At 37.4% G+C, this 22,553-nt stretch overlaps 3 protein-coding genes across 5 annotated transcripts in view; 2 read left to right on the top strand and 1 right to left on the bottom strand.

The window, feature by feature from the left end:
• Nucleotides 1-793: 793 nt before the first annotated feature.
• LOC113077927 (E3 ubiquitin-protein ligase ZFP91-like) lies at nt 794-10,937 on the top strand. 3 transcript variants are annotated; one of them, XM_026250219.1, is made up of 12 exons: nt 794-1,546; nt 1,853-1,887; nt 3,185-3,286; nt 3,406-3,442; nt 3,833-3,943; nt 4,610-4,687; nt 4,768-4,941; nt 5,092-5,142; nt 5,346-5,424; nt 5,514-5,628; nt 5,720-5,819; nt 7,629-10,937. In XM_026250219.1, exons 1-12 carry the CDS (start codon nt 1,152-1,154, stop codon nt 8,626-8,628), a joined length of 2,277 nt encoding a protein of 758 aa, XP_026106004.1. In that variant the 5' UTR covers nt 794-1,151; the 3' UTR covers nt 8,629-10,937. The 3 variants fall into 3 exon arrangements, with proteins under 3 accessions (XP_026106004.1, XP_026106071.1, XP_026106137.1); XM_026250286.1 differs by having other exon boundaries at nt 5,095-5,142; XM_026250352.1 differs by lacking the exons at nt 1,853-1,887; nt 3,185-3,286; nt 3,406-3,442.
• LOC113078117 (uncharacterized) lies at nt 9,890-13,337 on the bottom strand. Its single transcript, XM_026250457.1, has 2 exons — nt 13,102-13,337; nt 9,890-10,855 (listed from the first exon to the last, which is right to left on the bottom strand). Exons 1-2 carry the CDS (start codon nt 13,170-13,172, stop codon nt 10,228-10,230), a joined length of 699 nt encoding a protein of 232 aa, XP_026106242.1. The 5' UTR covers nt 13,173-13,337; the 3' UTR covers nt 9,890-10,227.
• A 7,557-nt stretch (nt 13,338-20,894) lies between these two features.
• The window catches only part of LOC113078289 (uncharacterized), a 16,049-nt gene continuing 14,390 nt past the window's right edge, over nt 20,895-22,553 (top strand). Inside the window, exon 1 of the mRNA XM_026250643.1 lies at nt 20,895-21,046. Coding sequence (XP_026106428.1) covers nt 20,955-21,046 — 92 coding nt within the window. The 5' untranslated portion in view covers nt 20,895-20,954. The remainder of the gene's footprint in view (nt 21,047-22,553) is intronic.

Raw genomic sequence — 22,553 nt, forward strand, 5'->3', positions numbered from 1 at the left:
GTGACTCATTTTAGAGAAAATATTAAAATAATTCATTACACATAAAAGTCACTGTATAACAGGAATGACCCTAATACAGTTGATTTATCATTAAAGCCTGTTTAGGAATGTAGTCAATCCTAATTAACAGTTATAGAAATGAAAGTGCACTGAGTATTTTTCCTAACACAAATATAAATTAATAGAAGTTTTTAAAATGTATCATTATTATTATTACGGTAATATATTTAAAAAAAAACTTTTGTGTGAAACATTTATTATTATTATTGGCCAAATTGCTGTGGTATAAATTATGTTTTTTTATATATTTAATTTAATTTTAATTAAACATTATTTTATCATTTTATTACTAAATAAATATTATATTTATAACTAAATAAACACACACACACATATTTGAAAAAGCAGGAAAAAATTATGATAAGTCTAAAGTAAATGATGATCAAAAATAAATGATATAGGCATGGTAAAAGTTATAAGTTTTATTGTGATTTTCATGTAATAAAAAGCTGAATTCTATTAGCATTATTACAAAAAAAGTGAACTTCTAACATTCTAGGTATTATTTAACTAGCCTACTATCTTTATACAACAAAGGGGGGGGAACGTGTATGTTTAACTAAAATGACAGCAACACCTAAAATACTGCAAGTCTCCAACTGCGCCATATTCTTCGATTTAAAGGACACCTGGAAAGACGCTGGTGGTTTGAATTTGACAGAAGAGCTTTTGTAGGTCAGTGAAAACTGGCACACGTACAGCCGCAGCGCTGTGTGTCGCTGCTGAGATCGTCTTCGGCTTCATCTCCACTTAAAGGAGACGCAACAAAGAGCGACAGTAGTGGGCCCTGCTAACAGCGTGGCTTACTATAGCTTTAAGAACTTAAAACAGGGTCTGGGTCTTTAAAATGAATTTTGTACAGTTATTATAGAGATGATAGACTAAGTTTTCTATTTGTAGGCTTACATTTTTGCACTAAATTAGCAAAAAGAAGTAAGAGCGTCCTTTAAAATATGTTTGACAATCGGATCAGGGCCGTTAGCAACCCACTATTTTTCATATTTTATGCCTCCTGTTTATTTCAAGCCATGTTTAATTTCGTAGAGAATTTTTGAGGCGTTCTGAAGTAAGAGAAACCAACTTTAGCGGCGATGGAGCCGCAGCTCTCGAACAACAAAGAGGAGGTGGAGAATGAGACGGCCATGGAGAAATCCGCGGGGCAGAGTACCACATCCACCCCGTGCAGGGCAATCAGAGGACGCGGGGACGGCTGCCTGAAGACCGAAGTGACCTGCCCACCCGAAACAAACGGAGCCGCGACGAGCGTAGGGGGTTCCGGTCGGGTTTTACGTGACAGGTCAACGCGAACGATTCCCGTGTGGAGGCAGAGCGATATCGGGGAGGACCGGGATGAAGTGACACGCGACGCTGCGGCGAATCGCCGGAGGAAAGCGAAATGCCCGCGGCGCAGGAAGAACGTAGCAGCCGCCGCGGGTTCATCGGATGCGGGGAGAGAGTGCGGCGGTGACTGCGACCCTCTGGATGAGTACGTGCGACTTTTGAGTCTGTAATATACATGACATGTTTTAGGGCACAAATAACAAGGCCTCGCTTCTGCAAGTCCTAATAATAACGCATGGCATTTCTGTGACACTTTCTCACATTTAGGCGTAACTTAATGCTGACAGACTGCGGTGTTTACATTTGCATTAGTGAAAGTAACGTTAGCTGTGTTTCTAAGCGAGTAGCTGGGCAAAATAAATCACTCATCCCTCAATCTTTGACACTAGAAGGAGAATCTTAAAGATGAGACATAATAAATAAACCAGCCTGTTTCTCCGTCCTATGACAGGTTTGAAGAAAACAAGGATGCGCTGGTTAATCGAGGTACTTTAAATGACATTTATTTTGTTAATGAGCATCTAGATGAGGCTGTGTATGGTCAGCCGTTTTATTAATATTCAGTTATTTTTGTTATTTAAAAAAAACTGAGAATTACAAAAGTGACTATTCATTAGATACTAGTACGTGTTCTGTTACATTTGAATTAATAATTAAATTGAATCGTTAGTTAACAAATAGGCTTAAGGTTTATTTATTTTTAATTTTTTTGCCATTAAATTCTTAGAAGCTCTGTGACTCCGGTATAGACTCATTTTTATTAAAGTTTTGCTAGTAACTTTTTATAAGGTTGTAGTACTTTATTTATTTGTAACTAGCGATTTTCCTCCAACACATACCATCTATTTTAGTTTTAAAAGTAGTCATTTATTCAATATACTTCTACCTGTATTATGACACTAGTCTGTATCCTAGTTGTTACTGTTAACATTTCTTATCTCACTGGTTACAATAACTTTATTTGTCATTTAAGCACTGACTATTCAGAATAGCTGCTATATAGTTCAAATTTAAAATGTTACTACTAGTTATAATTGGGACTTAAACTACTAGTGTGTAATAAAAAGCTATAGTAAGTAGGTACTAGTGTCTATTCAGTTAGTACTTGGAAAATCTGGAATCAATACCAGCATCCATTGGAATGCAAACTAGTAGGTAGTGAATAGTTATCTGAATATCTGTTAACTACAATAAGGTTATATACTAAGTATACTAAGTTACCATTAGTTGAACTAACAAAGGAAAATACCTCTAAAGCATTTGTCAATCTCAGTTAATATAAATTTCAGCATTTACTAATACTGTACATTATTCTAGTCAAAAGTTGTATTTGTAAATGTAATTTAATGGACCTGGGCTAATATGAATTAATGATGAATAATTGCATTTTTATTAATGTTTACAGAGTAAAATATACTGTAACAAATGTATGGCTCATTTTAGGTGTTGTGTTAAGGGGCCTGCAAAGTACTGAATATTTAAGTCACATATTGCCAAAGAATTCACTGGCAAAAATTGCAATATGTAACCAGTAAGAGCTAGTTAACTGATCAGCTTATTGCGATATTGACTATTAGCAAAGAAATACATACTAGTACTGTATGTAATGAATATGTACAAGTCATAGATTCACTCTCTATTGGAATAAGTACTAGTATCTAACATACTGGTAATAAAAAATAAAGAAAAATAAATTATAGTGATTTTTAAGGAAGAGATGTTAAAAACAGTTTGCCTTAGGATGTGATCTGATTCTGCTTCATGTGACTGTGTTCTCTTCCAGCGGCCCGCGGCAGACGGGTGCAGGTGCGCTCAGGGGCCCGCACCTGCCGGGGCTCGCCTAGGACTGTGTTTAAAATTGAGCCAGAAATGGACATTGACTATGGTATGCTGCTGAGCTTTTAAATGTAGTAGACTGAACAGGTCCACTGCAAAAGCTTGATCAAATACACGCTACAAAACATACCTATAATTAACTATAACGGTTGCACATTTTGCTTGCAGTGGAGGCCAATAAAGCGGTCGAAAAGACAGGAGCAAGGTGACTGCACATGTACCATGAGAACACATGGACACTTTCTAATGAAAGACCCCATGAAATCATAGCTGGATTTTTGTGGCTTTATATGCATTTAAAATGCATGGCGTTACTATTCCATGAGAAAAAAATGAACCAAAATTATCTTGCATAGCCAAATGTATTCAAATTTCTGTCCTCCGTCTAGCAACAGCCAGTAGTGCATCATAATTTACACTGTGACGTAAACAAGGCTATTGGCTGTTGGTTAAAAAAGAAATAAGACCAGTTTCAACACCGGAAAGAAAACTGTGTTCGTCAAGCCATTTCGTGGGGTCTTTGAAGACACTAATGGCTTTCTAGTGTTTTGGAGTTGGTCTGACAAGCCCTTTGATTGTCACTGCCATATTTTAGTGTGGAGAAAAAGGAAGAGGAGAGCATGGATGATGAGGACGTTGTAGAAGAGGAAGAGAATCCATTTTTGGATGATCCAAAAGATGAAAACTACCTGCCCCATTCACATAGGTAATGTTGTACCTTGTGCATATATACTGATTGTAGTCATAATATGGCTTTAGAGGATTAAACATTGTTATAACCTCTTGGAAACAGTTATCGTTTCATTTTATAAATGGCTGACATCTGATGTTGTGTTAGAGGATGATTACAGTTATCAGTCAATGATAAAATGAAAGTTATGGATTATTCAGGCTTGTCAGGATTTCCAGTGTCGTGGAAAGCCTGTAAATATCAGGGAATTATAAAACTGTGATGTCCAGACCAAGAAAAGTAATTGAAATAGCAAAAATGGTCATAATATATACCATTTCTATTGAAAATATATATTTTTTTCTAGTCATGGCCATCGAGAACACATTTCTGCTTGTGAGAAAATAGTAAATTCTTTGTTCATGTATGCTGTCTTGTTAAGTTTGAAGAAAAACTTCTGTAATTATTGTATGTGTAGGGTGGTGTTCTAAATATACAGTATATGCTGTAAGTGCAGAGCTTAATGTAGCATGTACAATGATATTTAAAAATAAATGATTTGTACAATGATTTTTAAAATAAAGTGATTTGAAAAAGATTGAGAAACACTGATTTGCAGGGTGCGCCAGATATGATTTCACTCATCCATCAGATCATGTGTGCTGTTTATGGCTTGTTGCTGATGTTTCTTTTCCTCAACAGTGAGGAAGAGGATGCTGTCAGCAGTGACGAAGACGTCCCTTTTAGAGACGACCTGAATGACCAGAGCTATGATCCCAAGTATGAGAAGAGTGTGTATTTGTGTGCTCTGAAGTCCTCGTCTCCTACACCATCTACATCTCCGTTGTATTTCTGTGCAGGGACTTTCCTAAGGCAAGGCGCAGACCCCCTACTAGACTGAAGGAGAAGAAAGACAGGGCTGCATTGCCAGAGACCGCAACCGAGCAAGAGACCGAGATCAAAACCGAGGGAGGGGAGGGCACAGATGTGCAGACCGCCGCTGAAGTCGAGGAAGGTGCCGAGCCACCCAGGAAGTGAGTCAGTGGTGTTGTTCTATATGTTTGTGATGGAAACGCAACTTGACACTCCTGCAACAAAATGTGACTCATTATGTTCACAGTCTCACTTAAACGCTCACTTAGTGAATGATAAACAAATATTAACCATCTTGTTGTTTGTCTTAGAAGAGGGCGAAGACGGAAAGATGATAAAAGTCCTCGACTTCCTAAAAGAAGGTAAAAAAGCCTCTCACATTGAACACTGAAAACAGTCTTAAAACATGAGTGGACCTGTATGTCAGTTCCTGTAATAATTTGCAGCATGCCATACTTTGTATTTACTTTGCAACCTGAAGTTTCCTTTACAAATGCATAAATGAAAAAATAAATACTAATTAATTCCGTATATTAACTGGAGATCATTTGTTTTTGTTTTGTAGGAAAAAGCCGCCTGTGCAGTATGTGCGTTGTGAAATGGAAGGATGTGGTACAGTGCTGGCCCATCCGCGCTACTTACAGGTACAGACGCAAACTAATGTTTCCCTCACTGACTGACACCGACACAAACATTAGACTTGAAAGCTTTCTGTCGTGTTTTTGTCCTGCAGCATCACATCAAATACCAACACCTGATGAAGAAGAAGTACGTCTGCCCTCATCCCTCATGCGGACGACTCTTCCGGCTGCAGAAACAACTGCTGCGGCATGCCAAGCATCACACCGGTAAGATAAACCGATCATGTTTAAAGACTGAAATAGTTATCATGGAGTGTCTTTGGTCGGGTGGCTTTTTTTAAAGTACAGTCTATTGCAGATCAGAGAGACTACATCTGTGAGTTCTGTGCTCGCGCCTTCAAGAGCTCTCACAACCTGGCTGTGCATCGAATGATACACACCGGAGAGAAACCACTGCAGTAAGTCGAATCTCTGCTGCTTACAAACTGGGGTTGGGTACTGAAACCCGGTGCCAATATGGACCTATGGAACCGAACAGAATCAGAATGCAGCGAAAATCTAGTCCTTAACACATATGAACACTTACTTTAATTATACTTAATTTAATTATACTTACTTGATACATATGCTACTGTGCAAAAGTCTTAGGCATGTTAGTATTTTAGCACATTCATTTTGCCATTAGTTTGAATAATAATCTATTGAGATTTTTGAATGCACAAGCAGCCTGACAACAGCCGGTGCTCCACACAGAGATCTGATCTCACCATCATCGAATCTGTCTGTTATTACACGAAGAGACATATCAAACGTAGACAAACTAAATCTAGAAGAACTGTGATCGTATCTCCAAGACGCTTGAAGAAACCCTCCTGCAAAGCTACCTGAATAAAACGTTCACTAATGTGCCTAAGACTTTTGCACAGTACTGTACTTTACAAACTACATTGTTGCTACTTTATAAGGAATGAGCATACAGTAATTCACAGGACTGATTAAAGGCAGTGACCGACAGCACTCATTCTGACAGAGATGGAGTAGAAAACATTATGTGTGGTCTTGTATTAAACAATGACCCAGATCATGAAATACATTTATTAGCCTTAGGGTAAGGGAAACTTGGGAAATGAGAGCATCCAAGGAGCGTGTGAAACCATGGATTTATTCTAAATAATTTTAATGTTCTTTAATGTTATCCATAGTATTTTGGTGCTTTTTTTAAGTATCGGTTCAGGCACTGGTACCATTTTATAAGTATCGATATGGCGCCAGTATCGTAAAAACCCAATCGATACCCAACCCTATTAAAAACTATTCCACACTACTACTTTTCCATCTGAGAGGACGAAGTACAAGTTTGTAAAAAAAAAAAAAAACGTTTTGTATCTCCTGAAGGGTTTAATTTTGTGAACAGCTTACTGTTCATTATTCTGCTTATTACCGGACTACTTTAAATAAAAAGGTGTTTTGAAAAAAATATTTATTTGGGTTAAGATGTATAATTTAAAAGCTTGATGGTTTAACTTTTAAAAATAAGTAAAAATTGTAAATGTGTAAAGATATTAACGACAAAAGACAGCAAAAGACTTTATTATTTTAAGCTGGAAAACTAGCTGTTGAAACAATAATTGAACCATCAGGAACCCTTTAGTCTCCAGAGCCACCATTTTCCAGAACTATAAACTACCTTCAGTCTCCAGAAGTACAAGCTGTGAGGTTTTATGCACACCCAATTATACCGTTTCTTACTTCCAGCCCTCATTAACAAGTATATATATATATATATATATCACTTAAAAATGATTAAATACAAAATTCATAGTTGTTAATAAGATTTATGTGGTTTGGAAATGGTCAAATGTGGTGTGAACATGGAGGAGCAAAACATGACAGACAGTTCAGACGGCCAGATACAGCGTGTTCTGATGTAGTGAAGGAAGGATGTTGAAGGTCTGACATGGAAGATAGTGAGATGACTGTTAATTGTCGTGCTCCTACATTCCCTGAAGTTAAATATATCCGGTCATAAATATATTGTATGTAATCGCATTCACTTTTGATAGCTTTGTAGAAATGTCTGTACCAGGGAGAATGTGTTTGAGGTAGTCATTGTTCATTTTCCTTATTTTAAGAGTAAAAAAATGACACTTCACATTTGACATTGTATAATTGTCAAAAAACAAAAAAAACCTCTCCTCTATAGTCATCTCAAAGATCGATAAAAAAATAAAAATCCTGTAAATTTCAAGCTTCCCATTTCTCCCTAGGTGTGAAATCTGTGGTTTCACTTGCCGTCAGAAGGCCTCTCTTAACTGGCACATGAAGAAGCACGACGCTGATGCCACGTACCAGTTCTCCTGCAGCATCTGCGGCAAGAAGTTCGAAAAGAAGGACAGTGTAGTGGCTCACAAAGCCAAGAGCCACCCAGAGGTGCTCATTGCCGAGGCCCTGGCCGCCAATGCTGGACAACTCATCACCACTCCTACTGGAGTCACCACGCTGCTGGAGACCTCCACGGGCTCCATGCAGACAGAGCAGGTGGTCCCTGAGGCCCAGGTGAGCTCTGCAATACCAGCGGGTCAGGTGGCCCCAGTGACACACATGGGTTCAGTGATGGTTGTGGATCAGGATCACCCACTACACACCATGCAGGTACCAGTTACCCTGGCCTTGTCGTCGACAGAAGAGGAGAACAGAGCTCCCTCGCAGCAGACCTCCACTCACTCCCTGCAGATGCCGCTACAGTTTTCCGTCTCGCAGCAACACCAAATGCATCAGATACCCATTCAGCCCTCCACTACCAGCATCACCCAGCAGGCCGCTTTGGTCCAGCAGCTGCCCATTCAGTCCTACAGCTCTCAATCCCAGATAGTCCACATGGCCTTCAGAGGTCTTCCTCAGCAGCAGCCGCCACTGCTTTCTGTTGCTCAGCAGCTGCCTCTTCAAACCACCCAGTCACATCAAACCCAGACCCTCCCTAGACCCCCAAGCCACAACCCGGCTCCCAATACTCCCCTCCTCTCCCAAACCCTTCCCGAGACGCCCGCTGACTCCCGGAGCGTTTTAGGATTCGGGAGCAATCCTGCCCCCTTATCTACATCAACCCAGTCTTCCGCTACTCCTTTAGAGACAAGACAGGTAGTCTGGGAGGGAGACGGGACTAATGAGAATGGAAATGGGGGTGGGGTTTGGGAGGTGGGTGGAGGGGGGGAGGAGCAAAACATGACAGACAGTTCAGACGGCCAGATACAGCGTGTTCTGATGTAGTGAAGGAAGGATGTTGAAGGTCTGATATGGAAGATAGTGAGATGACTGTTATTTGTCGCACTCCTACAACCCCCTGAAGTTAAATATATAGAGTCATAAATATATTGTATGTAATCGCATTAACTTTTGGTAGCTTTGTAGAAATGTGTGAACCAGGGAGACTGTGTTTGAGTTATTGTCATTGTTTATTTTGTATATAAACAGTTATAGTCCCCTACGACAACGACATCTGTTTTGTGTGTGTGTGAGTGAGTGAGTGTGTTGTTTTGTGGCTGTATAGGCTTCTACAGAACTTAATTCACTTCAGTCTGTGTGAGTAAAGCCATTATGTGTAAGCAAACTTGTGCCATCATGTGGCTTGAATTGGTACTGTAGAAATTAGGGATACATCCATATTACACATTAGCAGAAAATTATTTTGATGTTATGGTCAATATTATAATTCCATCTTATTTTGTCTAAGTAATTGTAAATATAGCACATAAAAAACAAATACCTTTTTAAAAATGTTAAAAGTTAATTTAGGTATCCTGTTAAAAAAATAATTTTGAAATTTGTTAAATGACAATAATAATGGTTATTAAATTATTCATGTTTTTAAAAATGAACTTTTAACTGACCATTTAATGATGGCAAAAATAATATAAATGCAAAAAAATCAGAAACTTAAATATTATAATTGCTGATATTCACCACTGTTCAAATGTTTGGTGTATTATCAGTTTTGAAAGTTTTTTTTTTTTTTTTAATTGCAGTAAACACTAATATTGTGAAATATTGGTACAATTAATTTTTTTTAATTTTAATACATTTTAAAATGTATTAATTCCTGAGATGGCAAAGCTGAATTTTCAGCAGCCAATACTCTTCTGTGTAACGTGCTCACAAAACATTTATTATTATAAATGTTGAAAACCGATGTGCTGTGTAAACCATGATACTTTTTTGTTTCACGATTTTTTTAAATAACAGCCTTAACTTGAAATAATTTTTTGTTACATTATTTATAAATGTATTTTCTGTCACTGCATGCATTTAATGCATCTTTGCTGAATAAATGCACTAATTTCTTTCAAACAAATCTGCCTCCGAACCTTTGAACATTATTGTATATCCCATTTAAACTTATAGGCTAACAATTTTATGAAAAAAAAAAACTATAATATCTCTAGTAACAGATACAACACCCATATATTGTGAATATAGTTTGAAAAAATATATTGACCATATACATTTTTAGAGTCATCAAGAACACAATTTGTATACACACATTTATTGTTTCGAAACCTTTGACTAATGTAAGATTAAAAAGGGTGGGTTTAGGAAGCCAGATAAAACCCAAATAAAATAATTACATCTTTGCCTTACATTGTTTTTTAAATATTTTCACTAGTCTCTCTCTGCTACTACTGACCACTCCACCATTGTCTATACAATATTTTCCTCCAGAGAAAGTCTGAAACACATTTTACAGACCAATTACCATAATCTCATCAGTAGCATATTAACTCAATTAATATAACACAGCATTGTGGGTGTTTTGCCCAAATTATGTCATAAAGACACTTAAGTTTAGAATTTCTGAATGTTATAACGTTCTTAGGGGTGTGAGAGTCTGGCATACTGCTTGAGTGCACGTTTTGGTGGAATGAGAGAGTCATTCACGCCCACTCTTCTCTTCTTTCGCTGTTCGCTCTCTTTTTCTCCGTCTTCCTCACAAGAAGCCGGTGAGACATGATTGTGTGAAACTGCAACGTTGTCTTTTGGTCCACTGTCAGAGGTGACCACGAGGTTACTCTGCAGATCGCTGTCATGTGCGAACTTGCAGCCGCTTCCAAAGCGGCAACGGCCATTCTTCCTGTAGGCCACACAGATGCGCTTACCGCTAATCTGGGTGGGGCGAGCTTGTAAAGTAAGAGGTACATGTTTCTGTAGGACATTCAGTCTCTCCTCAGCCAGTTCTTTGAAGGGGTTAGCAAACACACTGCTGCCTGTAAGCGCTCCACCCGAGCTGGATCCTCCCAGAGGTGGAGGTGGAAGCTTGTGTGTGCGAGGACGGACAGATGGGGTTGGCAAGGGTTCTGAAAAAAAGCGATCAGCAGCGGGCGGCTCCTCTTGATCCTCATTCTCTGGACCAGATTCAGACTCACTGGAAAGCGATTCCGATTCCAACAGGAAATTATGGCTTTTTGTCTTATCTACAGTACATTCTGTCTTTTTGAAGGACCTAAGCAGAAATAATTAAAAATGTTTATCTATAAAGTGATACATGATGATTCTCAGCTCATTAAAGGAAAAAACAGACCTTTTCTATTATGTTGTCATTTATTCATGAAAATATAAATGGTGACTACCCCTTTCAAAGTTCTCAGTTTATTCTAACAAAGTAGAAAAAAAACACGCTCACCACACTTTATTATACTTTTAAAAAGAGTACTTATTGAAATGATATACTTCAGTGTGAACTGAATGTAATGCTTTCATGTCCTTAACAGCATGTTTACTGCATCGAAATTAAATTGTATTATATTTTACATTTATATTAAATTAAATTAGTTTAACTTAAAAGTGCTTTTTGGCCCACTTCAGTAGGACTTATGTCTTAATGTGTAATTTCAAAATTACTTCTTATTGTCTTGGAAATATGGTTAGAGTGTACTGAAAATGTACTGGAATACATTTATGGCCAACTCAAATACACATGACATTTCCATTCAAATTTGTATGTTAGATATTTTTTAATATATTACATTTGTAATTATTTAGCTAATGTATTGATTTTATGTATAAATGTCAATGTATTAAAGTATTGACTTTAAATGTCATATCAAATACACATTATAGTTTGAATTCAAATCAAGCGTTTACATTTGCTCTAGTATGTTAGTCAACACATCAAAACAACAACCTTAAAAAAAATCTTTAAAGCACAACAAATGATAATTGAACTATATTGATTTAAAATGAAGGATTTTAAAGCCAGTTGAAAATTGATTAAAAAAAATGTGTGACGATTCAAGTCGGTTGAGATGTTATACGAAATGCAATAAAGTCTGGGGTGGAGGTTTATATGAATGTATCTCTGAGGGGAAGAATAACTTTATATGATATTTTCTGTTCATCTTGTCTCTGTATAATGTAGTATTCACAAGCAGCACTGCTTTGTTTCCAGCGGGAACTAAGGAAAAGATCTATCGCTGCTGTTCCATAAGCGCCACCTGCTGTCAGAGAGTGGATCTGTGTCTCATTCAGCCCGTCTGCCATTTTTGTTTTGTTCAGATTGTTTTATTATGTAGAACAGGTTCACAAAGCTGAAGTATTTTTTTTATTAGATCTCATTTAAATCAGAATTTGCTCATGCTGCATGTTTGCAAACTCATTGTTTGGATTGTTATTAAAATATAGTGGCTTTAAATTTTATTCTATTTTTATTTGTATTATTTATTCATTTGGGATTTATTTTTAAAATCTCAGTTTCACAAAGAGACATGGTACATCGTTTTGGCTGAGAAATAATAAAAGGGCACCTTTTTATCATGAGAAAATCAGTATCGTGAATTGCATATTGTTGAGTTGAGTGAATCGTTATATCGCTATTTAAAATGTGTTAAATTAAAACATTTGATTTGACATTACACTTAAGTGGCTTTTGAAATTTTACTTTTAAATGATCTGCAAGTTAAACTATACTTTTAAGATAAAACACAAAATAAGTTAGCATATTGTACTACAATTAGTTCTTCACTACATAATGGAAGTGAATGGTGAACACCACTCACCACTCAAGACTTGAATTTACAGTATTACAGTATAAGGCTTAAATTTCAGTCTATTTATTTAAATTAAACGTTATTTATGTATATTGGTGTTTCACTCTGACATGATTTAGGGAAAGACTGTGTATGGGCATTTCCACTCCTGGCAGACAAAATCAAAATAAGGGCCTATTATATCACAGTTAGATACATAGGCTAGCTCAAATAAATGTCTGTTACAGGTTGAAACACTCTGGTCTCAACTATTATTAAAAGGGAAGGTGAAGGCAAGAATAAGCCTAGAAAAATAGAAAAGTGGAATACCACCATGTTATACCACCCTTCCTTATTCCACGTAGAAATCAATTACTTGTTTGATTAGGTCGGTACTACTAATAAAAAACAAACTGAACTCGCATATTTTGTCTAATTTAAACATGTAATGTATTAAGTATTAAACATTATATTATATATTATATTATATTATATTATATTATATATATATATATATATATATATATATATATATATATATATATATATATATATATATATATATTTCGTTCCAATGCAGAATTAATGTTGGTTTGTAATGAGTAAATGATGAAAGATTTTTTATTTTAGAATGAACACTTTCTCAAATTAAAAACTACTATACTGATTGAAAACGGATATTATAAATATAAAGTGGTGTTTATTTTAGTTACGAATTACTTACTCCTTCGGACTGTGTTCCTTCTCTTCGTCCTCTGACTCGGAGGAAAGCCCGTATCCCACAAGAGAATTCATATCGACTTCAATACAAGTTCATGAGAACTGACATCCAAATCCTTTGAAAAACTGTATGACTGACTATCATAGACAGTGAAAGAAGCTGTCTATCGAAGGATTCAATCGTTTGTTTATCAGGAAGTCCGTTTTTCTTCTTGGTCCCCAAACAGATAATCGTCGAAATACAAAGGAAATGAATCTGCCACCGCGAGGCGCGGAATGGTATTGCGACAACGATATCATCAAGCGTTTTAAAAATCGCTTTTGTTCATTAAAATCAAGCAATAATGAAAATAAAATTTAAAAAATAAATAAAATACTTAATCATAAATACTAAAACAATAATGAAAATTTGTGTTACTTTGGCAAATAACTGAAATAAAATCATTTTAAGTTTAAGTTCTAAAAACTACATCTGAAATATAACAAAATACAAACTGTAACAACAAGATCAAACTGAAAAATGTGCATTACAAAATTGCTAGAATTAATTTAAAATCAAATTATTTAAACATTTTAATTAGATTTTAATTACAATTAATATCAAAATAAAATCGAATTCAAATATTGCAATAAAATAGGGTAATATATTAGTAATAGCCAACTACACTGAGGAGAAACATATGCATCATATACAGCGGGCACTGATGGGACATCTCCTTATTTATGGAACAGCTTTGTTAACAATATGTGTTTCAGTGAATTGTGATCCAGCACTGAAATTTATATGTAATGTTTAAGATATGTGTTTGTTGCATTCATTATCAGTGACCGAACTCATGGTGCATTACTTCTCTCATGCAAGGTCTGCAAACAGAGACACGTTCTGATCTATCACTTTTCCACAGCTAAGACAGCTCTCTAAATCCTTTCTTGTGAAACCACAAAATGCAAAGAAATGTTTCACATCATTTGATATACATCCACTGACACACATCTGTGTAATAGAATAAATCATAGACTATAATTCATCAAGATAATAGGACGTCATTATTTGTGCATAACCAAATCACAGACATAATTAATATAATGTAAGCCATACAACTTGTATAAAAGGAGGATTATAGCACTGTAATATAGTAATTACTTTAAAAGTAAATAGATTTCCACAATAAAATACATGCACACCATTTTTATTGTTTTCTATTAGTGTTTCACTCTGACATGATTTAGGGAAAGGCTGTGTATGGGCATTTCCACTTCTGGCAGACAAAATCAAATCAATTATATCACGGTTAGATACATAGGCTAGCTCAAATAAATGTCTTTAACAGGTTAAAACACTCTGGTCTCAACTATTAAAAGGGGAGGTGAAGGCAACGAATAAGCCTAGAAAAATGGAACCACCCTGTTATACCACCCTTCCTTATTCCACGTAGAAATCAATTACTTGTTTGATTAGGTCGGTACTAATAAACGGACTGCCCGACCACAGAATTTGGCAGAAAGCAGCAGATTTCTGCAATTGGCCATACACAAACTGAACTCGCAAATAAATGTTGTCTAATTTGAACATGGTTTCTGCTACAAATTAAAGTGTAGCATTTCTGTATTAGAATCTAAATTAATTAAGGACTATCTTGATACGTTTTAAATAATTTAAACAACTGGCAACAACATAAAACTACATCACCGTCTGCCTCAGTCGCAAACTCTTGCGGTGGATCAATGAAGTTAACTCTAAGCCAATGAAATTCCGTCTTGACATTCCCAGCCACGAGGAGGCGGAGTCACGGGTAATTCAGAACTACATCTGAAAACGGGACAAGAACAGCGTTTTGAAAGTCATGCGAGAGATATTTGAGCGACAGTGAAATAACCGCTTCGCTAGGGAAAAACAGCGTTTTACCACCATTTAACATCTACACAGCCTATGGTAGTACAAGCCTGAAGTGGAGTCCTATAAAAGCAAGGATAGGCTATGCTGATTTATTTCTGCTGTTGGTTCCAACGTTATTTTTCCAACAGTAACGTTAGGTGTTTTAGAGTATAAATGGCTGGCAGGGGTACAAACGGTCGTCATGGGTCGCGGGGCCACGCAGGGAGAGCCGCAGCTCTAGCCCGGCTGCTTCATAAGGAATGCGCCCAACTCCTGGAGCTATACGTAAGTCTTGAAATACGGCTTATTTGTACAGAACTAATGTAGTTATTATAGTTAACTGTTGAGTCCTTCCTAATTATGACCTGCTGTGCGACGCAAACTTAAGTCATCGCCATCGTGACCATTAGCTGAAGGAATATCTGGGCTCAGTTAGAAGTGACAGCGTTGTCTGTGTGTGGCTCCGGGGGATACAGACTTGTCAGTGCTTCTGGGTTAAAAAGCGTGATTGTTCCATTAATAATTGCATTTTGGGTTACGTTACCTGACAAATTGTTCAGGTCCATCACATCTGTTGTTTTCCCTGAACAATTCTGAGTTTCGGCGAAAAAGAAGCCTGAAACTTGGGAGCGGCTGAGAATGTAGGGGAGTCTTTGAACTTTAGAAAGACATGAGCAGCATTTGATTTCTATTCAGCCGGAGTACAGCACGAGCCGATCTGATCTGCTGAAAGAACGAGTCCGAGGTTGCTACATTATTAATTAGTGACTTAATAATATGCCAACAACCTGCTTCTACCAGCATCAAATGTTTCAGGCTGAGGGTGAGAGAAATATTTTGGCTAAAGGGGAGAGAATATATATATATATATATATATATATATATATATATATATATATATATATATATATATATATATATATATATATATATACAAGGCTAGATATGTTAGTAATGTTTTTTCATCAAAATGTTTGGAATCCTGAGAAATGCACATCCTTTCAAACTAGGGATATGCAAGTTTTTGGGAGTTTTAATTATCTATAAAACTATCAATTTTGATCATTATTTCTCTCTCTGTTTGTTTGTGTGTTAAACTTTAGGTTGTTTGTTGCTTGTTGTATCTCTAGGTTTCTTGTGTTTCTGTAGCTCAAGTGGTAGAGCATTGCGATTGCAAGGTTGTGGGTTCGATTCCCCGGGAACACATGATAGATAAAAATGTATAACCTGAATGCACTGTAAGTCGCTTTGGATAAAAGCGTCTGCTAAATGCATACATTTAATTTAATTTTAATTTAGTCAAAGCCTAACCAAGTCATATATGGCAAAAGGTTTACCTGAATTCACCCTTTTTATATATAAATTGAACATCCGCTGCTCAAGACTGTGCAATAATTGTTTTCTATATTGTTCTTGTCAAATAAACAGTAATTAAATAAATGAAATGTTTAGGTTACCTTTGGAAATTGTGTTGGCTTTCCAAGATTATAAAAGTTTGTTTGGCTCAGGCTTTTATTATTTTTTAATTGCTGCTTTTACTCGCGGTCATATGTTCACCACATGTTTGTTTATCAGTTTCATCATCTGGTATTTTCCGCTCATTAGATTTGAGGTTTCTTGAAACTTCTTCACATTCCCTTTATCTCATGTTTAGAGAAACAGTGAATCACTGCCGTCCTCGCCGGTTGACGAAGGTTATTTAGTGTCCATTCCTCCGCTGGTTCCTCAGCTGTCAGATGCAGAAAAAATATCAATCCTGCACGCCGCGCTCAAGGAGTGTCTGAGACTTCTGGAAGATGTCATTACCCGGGAGGATGCAGAATTTTCCGATGAAGACAGCGAGTACAAGAGAAACTGGAAAACTGTGAGGGATCGTCTGGGGCACCTGTTGGCAAACACAGAGCAGCTACTAGTGGAGGGCCAGAAATTTGAAGCTAAAGTTAAAGAGGTGTTCATATTAAGTTTAGCCAGCCATTGAAATATAATGTTGCTCTGTTTTCTCATAAATGTGAAGCTGTTGTAAAGCATAAATAATCTGTCTGTGCTTGTGTGAAAGGAGCTGGATGGTCAAGCGGTTAGTGGGAGCTTCGGTCTGAAGATGTGGATTGTGCGAGTGCTGCAGGACCTCGTGCACTGGACTGGCCAAACATCTGACACCCTCCGCTCTCTGCCGGCAGAGATGGAGAAAGCACCACAGACAATGTCCCGAAGGACAAGAAGAGGCGCCGAGAAAATAAGGAAGTGAGACTTGATATGCGATGAAAAAAGGAGAACAAATGGGTGGAGAGGAAGAGGACAGCATGATAAGAATTAGGAGAAGGAATTTCATTACAGCATGGAGAATGTAGAGAGTCAGAAGATCTGGATGCAGTCTTTGCAATTCAGGATGGGGAAAGCAGGAGGGGGGGGGTAGGGGTTGAACATTTGAACAAGATATTATTTTAAGAAAGTTATTTTAATAAATTCCTTTAAACTATAGGAGTGAATGTAAATACCTTTAAAGATAAGTCAAAATTCTTATATGTACTGTATGGTTTACATTTATTACCTTTTGAGATTGTTGACAATTTACATTGTTGACTCATAGTAGACACTGCAGACCTTTTTTTTTTTACCATTATTATCGAAGTAAGAAAGTGAGTTGGCTAATGTATGCTACTTTTGTTTGCATTTCAAAAGTACTGTATGCATTTATTTGTATCTATTAGGGATAGTTCATACAAAAGTAAACATTCTGTCATCAGTTACTCATGTCACCTTCATGTTGTTCCAGGCTTATTAAACCTGCATTATTTTCCTTTGTGGAACACAAAAGAAAATATATAAAAGTTGGTAGCACTTTACAATAAGATTTAATTGATAAACACTAGTTAACTGCCACAAAATGTATTAATCCTAGCTAATCTGAATTTTCTGTTAACATTACTTAATGAACATGAACAATAAACAATGAACTTATGTATTTTTTATAACCTAATATTAAAAGTTAATAGTTCACATGAACATATGCATTAACTAATATTGACAAATAAGACTTTACTGTAAACTTTTTTTCATTTTTTGAAGGCCTACAATGCAATTTATTGAAGTGCAGTTTTAAATGTGAAAGCAAATGTAAACGTGAAAAAGGAATATTCAGAATATTATTTTTTTTGGTGGACAATCCATGGAAATGTCTCCTCAAAATGCTAATACACTGTTACAAATATCTAGAATAATCTACTGTACAGACAGTGAAGTATAGCTTAAGAGGGTTACTTTTTCACATTCAAATGCTTTTTTCAAATTACATTTGTAGCCTGCAGTTATTAAGTGTACCATCTGCTGATGTTTGTTTGGATTAATTCCCCATCCACACTTAGGAAACACTCATGCCCTCTGCTGGCTACATAAAATTCTGCTTTTTATTCCAGGTCAACTTGTCAGATGTCTTGTCAGACTCCGGTCCTAGTCACAGAGGAAAGTGTACAGGCAAGGCCTTTTTTGTGGCGATTGAAGTTGTTGCGCATTCACACTGATTTTAGCATCTTCAATATCTACTCAAAATCTATATCTTTGCAAGCCTGGTTTGGTCTTTGATTTTTGTGACGAACTAGAAGAATTCTGGTGGAAGAGTATTAATGATTCAGCACCTGGTTACTGTATAAAGGAGACTGGAATCAGTATAGAATAAAAAACACTACCAGATGATAATTTATTATTAATATATGCAATGCATTTAAAACTTGCACTACAATAAATGGTCATATCTGAGCTGTCATTCAAGCAATTACTTACAGTTTGGTGACTTTTTTTATGTGTGTGTGTGTATATGTGTGTACAGCTGTGAGAGAGGAAAAGCAGGATGTGTGTTTGGAAGAGAGGGGGTGGAGTTTGTGATTTGTGTGTGTGTGTGTGTGTTATTGGAAGAGAGGCAGGATGCCTGTGAAAGGGGGAGGGGTGTGTATGTGTGTGTTATTGTATGAGTGTATTTGTCTGAGTGTATGCATGTGCAAGTGAGTTACAAAGTAAGAGAGAATCGAGAGAATGTGACTGTGTATGTGATGTGTGCTCATGAGGCAGGATGTGTGTGAGAGAATCGAAGGGGGAGGGGTGTGTTAAAGAGAGCGAGTGTGTGTGTGTCTGAGAGAGAGAGAGGTGAGAAAGGGGAATGTGTGTGTGTGTGTACACTTGCGTAGGAGGGAGAATCTGTGAGAATCAGATTGTGTGTGCGTGTGTGTGTGTGTGTGTGTGTGTGTGTGTGTGTGTGTGTGTGTGATTGAGTACATGGTTTATGAGGACCCAAATGTGTATAATGACATGACCATTAAAATGTATATGTTTATGAGGAAAACTTCCTGTGTCTTTGTAAACCAAATGCTTTAAAAATGTACTAAACTGTGTTTTTTTTTTTTATTCAAGGGATAGGATAAGCCTAACAGGATAGAAATACAGCTCATAAGAGCTCATAAATACAGACCCCTGTAAAACACATAAACAAGTTTGTGTGTGTGTGTGTGTGTGATCCTGGTATTCCATACGTTATGGGGACCAAACGATCCAATTGGCATAGTAATACCAAATTTTGACCTTGTAGGGAATTTTTTGTCCCTATGGGGAAAAAAGTTTATAAATCACAAAGACTGAAGTTTTTTTTATTTTCTTCTTTTTTGATAACCTAAAGTTTTATGTGAGGGGTAGGGTTGGGGGATATTATATATGAATATCTGGTATATAAGTGTGTGTGCTTGAGTCTGTTTTTGCATACTAATCTCAGATTGTATGCACACTGGTAGACTGTCTGTCTGTCTCTCTCTTGCTCCCTCTCTCACTCTCTCTCTCTCTCTCTCTATGTTTCACGAGTTCACCCTTACATCTAATCTGAAGGCAAATAGTAGGCATATTTTGGCGTGCTGTCCTGGGGGAGGGGTCCGGGCCCGGAGCATAGCCCGAACCCAAATAACTCCCCCTATCCCAATTTGGGATAAATAGATTAGAAGTGAGGAGTTGGGGTGGAGGAGGGTTGCCGAAAAACTGTCGTGGGACAGGAGGTAGGAAGACTGGATATATATACGCGTGCGTGCTATAAGATGATTAGCTAAACGAGATGCACCTGTACCAAATTGGATGATTATCTGATCGTGCTTCTCCCGAACTTTGTTAATAAAACCACATGTGTGTGTGTGTGTGTGTGTGTGTGTGTGAGGGATGAGAGTGGGGGAAGGGTGTGTTTAGAAGTGTGCGTCAGAGGTTTGTGGTGTGATAGAGAAATCCAGAATAGTCTTCATATGACTACATAATTTGAAAATATTTTAGGAGCGCATATGGACAGCTCATATCAGTTTTTTTTTATTTGAAAACGGCATTTAGGTACTGGAAGAGCATAAAAATACATCGTATTATGAAAATGTTAAATTTTTCTCCATTGCATAGCCCTTATTTATCTACATCGAGCGCTTAACTGCGGAGGCAGCAGCAGATAACACTACGTTATCTACGTTTACATAAAAATATATATAATGTATCGAGAAATATTGTAGTTTTTTTATCAAAGTTAGTCAGGAATTGAATTATGGCTAAATATTTATTCTGTCGTAACGTAAAAATAAATTAATAAATCAGACTGCAACAGACCTGTCGATATTATCTGTTAAGTACAATCAACTTCGCTTTGAAAACAGAAATACCACCCCAACCCATACTGGAGGTTGCAACCATTTCTTTAATATGGGTAAGTTTCTGTTTCTGTTTTTCCAAAGATCAAATAATTTCCCGCCGGCATCAGAACCACAAAGAAATGTTATAAAGCTATTTTAAGTTGTAAGTTTCGAACCAAAAAAAAAAAACAATCGAAGTATTTCGAAAGTTATGAATTACAAGCGTGATTATCCGGCCGCACGTCCTCCCCTAGCGTCTGAGTGAATGGTATAGTCTGGAAGAACCTGTATTAGAGAGGGAGAGCGCGAGCGCTGCTCGTGAGAGGACAGCGCTCAACAGCGGGAATGGCGGATACCGTTCGCTCGCTCTTCGACTACCGGGAGCCGCCGATGCTGGACAGCAACGGAGAGAGCAGCAAACCGCCACAGCCGCGAGGGTAAGGGAGTGAACACACTCGAAAAAGAAGTAACATTTCCAGAGATGAAACTACACTGTGTTTAGAGCTCAGAAACGTCTGTCAGATGTAATAATGCTATTTGTCTATTACGACAACACGATAGTAATGATGGAAGTTTTTAAAATGGTTGTAGATAAACAATAAGGTAAACAAAGTTATACACATGTTTTATTCATTCAGTTATGAAGTTAAGTTGTTCTTTATAAATAACGTTATTGCTCCGTAGTCACTGGAATCAGGTGTGTGTGTGTCATTTAAATAACAGTGACTTAAGTTACCAGTGTAACGGATTCATTTTCAGAATAGAATGCAGAATCTAGGTTTTAATCACTATTAACTAATTGAATAAACAATTGACGTGCGCGCGCCTGTGTGTGTGTGTGTGTGTGCCTGCCTGTGTGTCATAGAGTGTGTGTGTGTGTGTGTGTGTCTGTACCACGGAGTGTGTGCGTGTGTCACAGGGAGAGCGTGTGTATGTCTGCCTCTGCCTGAGTGTCTGTGTGTGTGTGTGTCTGTCTCTGCCTGTGTGTGTGTGTGTGTGTGTGTGTGTGTCTGCCTCTGCCTGAGTGTGAGTGTGTGTGTTTGTGTGTCTGCCTCTGCCTGAGTGTGTGTGTGATTGCGTGTCTGTGTGTCACTGGGAGAGCGTTTTTGTGTGTGTGTGCCTCTCTGCCTCTGCCTGAGTGTGTGTGTGCGTGTGATTGCGTGTCACAGGGAGAACGCGTTTGTGTGTGTGTGTGTGTGTGTGTGTGCCTCTGCCTGAGTGTGTGCGTGTGTGATTGCGTGTTCGTGTGTCACAGGGAGAGCGCGTGTGTGTCTCTGCCTGAGTATGTGTGTGTGTGTGTGATTGCGTGTCTGTGTGTCACAGGGAGAGCGTGTGTGTGTGTGTGTGTGTGATTACGTGTGTGCCTGTGCGTGTGAGTGCAGAGGGGAGGAGGGAGTGAGCAGAGTGTGTGAGAAAGGAACAAGTACTGTGTGTGTGTGTGTGTGTGTGTGAAAGAGAGAGAGAGTGAGTGTGCTTGCGTGTGTATATGTGAAGGAGAGCATGAGAGGGAGTTAAAGACAGTGAGTGTGCATGATAAATACAGACACAATATGCTGGTGTGTATGTTTATTAGACTGTGTGTGTACCAAATGTAATACTGGTCATTTTCAACATTTGACATTTATTATTTTGGGGTCCAATGAGGAAAACGGCTAATAAATCATAAGGAATTATGTTTTTTGAAAATCTAAAAATGATTTCGGTAGATTTAGGGTTAGGGCATAGAAAATACAGTTTGTACAGTATAAAAATCATTACGTCAATGGAAACCCATGTGTGTGTGAAAGGGGGAAGAGTGTTTGAGAGTGAAAGTGTGAGACAGAATGAGTGTATGATTGCATGTGACCGTAGATAAAAGGTGTGTTTATGTGAGAGAGTCTTGGTGTGTGTGTTTGCATAGGTTGTGCCTAATGTTATGGGGGCCAAATGTCTGTTTGAAGACAG

Source organism: Carassius auratus, chromosome 1 (genome assembly GCF_003368295.1).
Source record: "Carassius auratus strain Wakin chromosome 1, ASM336829v1, whole genome shotgun sequence".
Classification (NCBI taxonomy): domain Eukaryota; kingdom Metazoa; phylum Chordata; class Actinopteri; order Cypriniformes; family Cyprinidae; genus Carassius; species Carassius auratus.

Bases quoted from the DNA above. Each gene is read 5' to 3' on its own strand.
- LOC113077927 (XM_026250219.1), top strand. From the start codon at position 1,152: ATGGAGCCGCAGCTCTCGAACAACAAAGAGGAGGTGGAGAATGAGACG. The intron at 3,443-3,832 runs GTGACTGCACAT...GCCATATTTTAG, and splicing joins GTCGAAAAGACAGGAGCAAG to TGTGGAGAAAAAGGAAGAGG. The intron at 5,143-5,345 runs GTAAAAAAGCCT...TTTGTTTTGTAG, and splicing joins CCTCGACTTCCTAAAAGAAG to GAAAAAGCCGCCTGTGCAGT.
- LOC113078117 (XM_026250457.1), bottom strand. From the start codon at position 13,172: ATGAATTCTCTTGTGGGATACGGGCTTTCCTCCGAGTCAGAGGACGAA. The intron at 10,856-13,101 runs GTAAGTAATTCG...ATTTCTGCTTAG, and splicing joins AAGGAACACAGTCCGAAGGA to GTCCTTCAAAAAGACAGAAT.